Source organism: Pongo pygmaeus, chromosome 2 (genome assembly GCF_028885625.2).
Source record: "Pongo pygmaeus isolate AG05252 chromosome 2, NHGRI_mPonPyg2-v2.0_pri, whole genome shotgun sequence".
In the NCBI taxonomy this organism is placed as follows: Eukaryota; Metazoa; Chordata; class Mammalia; order Primates; family Hominidae; genus Pongo; species Pongo pygmaeus.
The window spans coordinates 189,077,264-189,082,862 of NC_085930.1; the positions used below are offsets into that span (position 1 = coordinate 189,077,264).

At 32.7% G+C, this 5,599-nt stretch overlaps 1 protein-coding gene across 12 annotated transcripts in view; it reads right to left on the reverse strand.

The window, feature by feature from the left end:
- Positions 1-5,599, reverse strand: part of PEX5L (peroxisomal biogenesis factor 5 like) — a 243,910-nt gene that overhangs the window by 98,171 nt on the left and 140,140 nt on the right. Inside the window, exons 1-2 of one of the 12 annotated variants that reach the window (XM_054479452.2) lie at positions 2,901-3,126; positions 2,088-2,135 (exon numbers count right to left, since the gene is read on the reverse strand). The exons of the other annotated variants lie outside the window; for them this stretch is intronic. Of the exons in view, the coding sequence (XP_054335427.1) occupies positions 2,088-2,123 (36 nt within the window). The 5' untranslated portion in view covers positions 2,124-2,135; positions 2,901-3,126. Of the gene's footprint in view, positions 1-2,087; positions 2,136-2,900; positions 3,127-5,599 lie in introns of those variants that run through there. 12 annotated transcript variants of the gene reach the window in all.

Below are 5,599 nucleotides of genomic sequence, written 5' to 3' on the forward strand. Positions count from 1 at the left end.
AGAATTATTGCATGGATGTCCTCAATTTCCTACTGGATTTGATCAATTCACAGAGAGGTCAGTGGTCCTCAGAAATGTTTGCCAATTTCTTTGCCGGTTTTAAACCACACACTTGAGCCCATTTCCTCCCAGTCACATCTTTTAAATGTTTGGAGACCTACTGATACCTAAGAAAACGTTTCCAAATACAAAGCTTCTACCAAGAATGTTAAGGCTTCTACCAAGAAGTCAAAGTGCCAAGAGAGAATGCCTAATGAAAAAAAATTAAAATAAAGGTCTAAGCCTGCCCCATACCATTCAACACTTGGAAGAAGGACTTGGACCAATGTGAATGAGAAGCCAGCAACATTTCATCACAATCCTATTCCCTCCCTGCTGATTTTAAATCAGAGATTCAAATCTTGAGATTTTGAGGGAAAACCCTTAAGTGGTCAACTGACACAGAAACAAAGGAAAACTCTTTTGTTTAGAAGTAAGAAGATAGGCGAGAACTTGCATGTAGGGGCTTGTTGTCAATCAGAATGCAAAAGACTATTAAACCATTATACCTTCTTTGTAATCAAATATTCAATCAAATTATTTCAGTTGAATTATGACTTACTCAGACTGGCCAGCTGATGTAATTAATATTAGCTACCATACCACCAAATTGCTTCATATATCAATACAGTGTTTTCTTTGTGTGGAACAAAGGCAGATTATATCACCCAGCTCTTAAAACTTTATCTGAAACTACATTTGCTTTAGCTCAACTTGAATTTCTCAATTTCAATGTTTTAAAATTAAACTATTACATAATCTAAGCTATAAGAAACTAATAAGATGAAAAGATGTTTTGCTTTTAAATATTGTTTGTTACTTAAACTACAGTGTATGTTTATATTGTTTGTTTTGTGACTTAAATCTTGTTTTGTGACTTAAATCTTTGTGTTTGTCTTTAAAGAGATATATTGCTTAGATGTTTCATTCAAAAATATAGAGCTCAAGGTTTCTGATAACATATTACTAAGAATTAATCTAAAGCGCAATACATTGTAGATGATAAAATAATGTCTGTAAAGGACAATAATCCATTATTCTGTAGTTTCACATTTCAGATTGATGATCTTGAATTATTTTAAAGTAAAATATTCTGTTTTTATATTTAAGCATTTGGTACTTCAATAATAATTTTTAAAGTTAAAACATTGAAGCTAATAAGTTTAAAACATCTGACAAATATCTCATATTTGTAATGTTGATTTAGAAAATTTATAATACTATGGCATGTCTTTTTACCTCATTTAAATAATAGAAAAACTTTAGAATTGTTTTGTTTATATATGAATGAAACACAAATATCTTTGTGAGTTTTGAAATTCCTCTATTATTTGTGATATGGTTTTTTTTTGAGATGGGGTCTTGCTATATTGCCAAGGCTGGTCTCAAACCCCTGGCCTCAAGTGATACTCCCATATTAGCCTCCTGAGTAGCTGGGACTACAGGTGCCAACCACTTCACCTGACTCTGTGACATTGTTAATTTAAAGTCATTTGTCAAATAGGCTTTCAGTCATAATTTTATAAGTGAACTACTTGTTTATGGTTTTATTAGCCCTATCCAAGTTTAGAAATTTATTCGGTGTCCGTCAATATAGTGACCATACTGTGAGTGATTCATTAATACCAAAGCCAAGTTAACGGACTCTATCAATTGAAAAGATAAGACAACTAAATCATTACCACGCAACCGCTAAAAATCCAGATTTTCAGAGCTCTGTCATGGTAACTCTGATGCCTGACAGAATTCATTTCTTCTGAGCTTATAGTACTAATGGACTGCCCCACCCCCCACTTCCTATTAGTCTTCTGGTAACAGATAATCAAGTGATAACTTTCAACTCTTTGACTTGATCTAAATGTCAACCAACTAGCTACAAATATTTTCCTGACAGGATAGCTAGACTTTTGTAAAATGTGAATCTATTCACAGGGAAATGAACAGATCACAGCTTGGGTAGTGCTAACAATAAATTAAGGCAGGCAGGAGAATGTAATTAAGACAATTTTTAAAGTTAGAAATGGAAACCCAAACAAGGCTGTACTTACTAGTAGCCTTGAAAATATTCTTCCAATCGAGGACATTACTTTTTTTGTCTTTATCAGAAACAAAAATTAAATTAATACTGAGATATAATGGGTGATGACAGATAGAAAAACAAAGGCTGGGTTTGGAAAAAAAAGTCCCTTAACAAGAAGAGACCTGCAACCCAGTTTTAAGACACTGTGTTCAACAGGCAAAGATAAATGGGCTATACCTTGCTAAAAAAGTATCTAGGAGATACCGTCAAAAACAAAACTTCTGAAGGTTCCTCAAGAGAGAAAAGTATTCACTAAAGTCATTTCATTCTCATAAAGAGAATACATTTTTTTCTATGATATAATCAATCTTCTGGCAAATGGCTTTCCCTTCTATTCTCAAATTGAATTTGTTTATACTAGTACCCTTTAGAATAGAATATTCTGTTCAACAGAATTATGATGAGGGCCTCATGATTTAAAAATTTTTAGTTGCTACTTTAAAAAAGTAAAAGAAACAAGTGAAATTAATCTAAATAAGATATTGGATTTAGCCAATATATCAAAAAATCCAAAATATTACCATTTCACAATCATTATAAAAATCATTAATGTGATAGTTTACACTATTTTTTTGATTACTCTCTGAAATCTGGTGTGTATTTTAGACTTGCAGCACATCTCAATTTGGAGCAGCCACATGAAGTTCAGGAGCCACATAAAGCTCAGTAGCTCATGGCTACTGTCCTGGACAGCACAGGTCCAGAGAAACTTTTTTTTCCTCAAAGACTTGATTCGCATATTTTCTTCAAACCTTTCATCAACACATGCTTTTTTACATACTATTTGATTCAAGTGTTAGTCTTGGACAGCATGAACTTGAGCTTCTATGAAGTCCTTGCATGTTGTTTGCTTAATATGGAATGAATGATTATTTTAAGCAAAAAATAGCCGCTGTCAGTGGTCCAGCAATTTCTGAGTTCAGGTCATCTGGCCAACACTTCTGCATTATTCAATTTGTTCGGTGTAATATAGACAGCTCCACTGGAGTATGTTTGGCTTAATTCCTCTAAAAGTTGAGGAACACACAGTAACAATCACATAATACAAAAAAGTTCTAGAATATGGGATTATTCTACACTTACAGTCTGTTGAGTGAAAAGTTATGAAATAAGATAAAAGCTCAGTGTTTCAGTGAGTTATTTTCTGTTTTATGTATCATAATCATCCCAATGACATTATTTATAGAGTAGTAATTATCTTCAGACATATCTGGAATCTACCACATGAGCAGCTGAAGTTGACATACCAGTGATGAAGATGAATCAATGTATTCGGCAGTATGTGGCACTATGTTATAAGGGGCTCTACAGGAGACACTGGGACAAACATGCCAAGACAGTAGTAGTACATTCACACAAGATAACAAGTAAGAATGTGGTATGATACACGGACTAAATGCTATGGTTGTCATGGGAAGTACTCACTTTTTCAGATCATTCTGCTTCTTTTTGGCTTGTGCATGCCACTGGTGCACAGCAGGGAAGAAGCCACTTGTGTATAGTTGGAAAAAGTATATCAACTAATAAAACTGCATTTGACTGAGAAATAATTGTATCACAGCTGTCACTAAAGTAATTCTGTAATACTATCAACACAACAGGTGCATTAAATTTTTTAAATCAGAACTCTGTTTGCTGATTCATAAACTGGCCAGTATGCAACAAGAATATGATGCATCAAATAAAGCATTCAGTAATCTTCATGCAGTGAACTGTAACTAATACCTCAAAAACAGTTAATGCAACATTAGACAGGGATTAAAGGAAGAACCTGGTACAAACAAATGTCCTGGATATGAGAAAAGGGTAATAATCACAATTTCTTTTCGAAATTAAAAATCAAAAATGTTATTTTGCATTAAATTTTAAATGCAAGCCTAGGTTATAATGGTAATTTTGGACATGTGAAAAGATTACGGGAAAGTACATAGTAGTGCGTGATTTTGTGAAAAAAGAATCTTGGGTACTGGAGCCTGCCCTAGATTGTGAAGTCCTGAGATGATATGTTACAGTACAACTGTGCCAATTGCAAATTTGGTTAGGTCTTATCTACTGTTGTATGGCTCTGCCCTTAAGCAAGAACTTCAAGTAGTTTTCACCTCCCATAGCATTCACCTGAGGGACTGTGGACTTAATATTTTGGACATGGGAGTCTACAGAGGTCTGACTCTGATTGACAGGAGATCAGTATAAAACTGTATATGTTTTACTATGTATATTAAGTAAAGAATGAGGAATTTGGTAAATAACAAGCAAATTTCTTTCCAATGATTACCATGTGTTATTAGGAAGAAGCATCTCTTCTTTTGGGATAAAAAAAGCTGAAAACATAAAATTTATCCCAAAGTCTTGGGAATCTTTAATAGCTTTAAAAATTATTTAATTTTGATGTTATATGTTATGATTTTTATAACTTACAACATAGTATTTAGAATAAAATCAAACCACACATGTTGGCAGCAGCTGGGGATGAGATCCGCTGATATTCTAAAAATAAGTTGCCATAATTTAGCTTTTGATATAAATGTCTTTCATGAGGACTGTAAATGGACATTTTTTGAATTCTAGGCATGTTCATATAATCGGAACTGAATCATATAATCGGAACTGAATGGAAAAAATGAAATGTTTAAAATAATCTAATCTAAATTATAAGATAAATGCAAGTAAAAATATTTCTCATTTGCGATTTTAAAACTGGTAGTTCCACAGAGTGGTGATGAGTTCATTATACATATTTATGTAGATTTTACAGGGTGTTTCAAAAGTCCCCGAGGACATATAGGATTCACAGTCTCCACATGTCTTTGCATACAAATGCAGACTTTTTTCTATACTTGTTATAATAAATGCTGAAAATGGCTCTCATGTGCTTATAATAGAGATGACGTTTTTGTTCTCAAGGTCACTAAGTATAAGAGGGGTCACAAATGCCATTTTCTGCATGGGGACTCAGGGACTTCTGGCTCATTCCTGTAAATTAGTTATCCACATAAATATGTATAGACATATATGTAGTATGCATAGTCACAACATAAATATATTTAACATTTAAGAAAATTTAGATATTCTACTGGTAAACTGACATATGTATACAGTATAACTTGTATTTATTCATAGGAATTTGATTTTTTTTGTTCAAATGTACTGTTAGCTTAATTGTTATTTCTTTCCCAAAGTTGTTAACAAGACTCCTTTATAAAGAAGCAACATGTTTTACTTGCACATATATTTTCTTTCTCTTTTTTCTTAACTAAAGTTGAGTAATGAAATTAATATTCACAAATAAATAACTAGATGGTGAATTTTTCTTTTTTTAGCAATTTTGGTTTTCATCTGTATTTGTATAATTGTTTCATTGAAACTGTCTTTAGAAAAATTGGTTCAAGAGTTAAAGTTTTTTTTTTCTAGTTAAAAATCACAATGTCTGATATATTAACATATGTCAGCTTCCTACAGAAACCCTATGGGTCTGCCCAC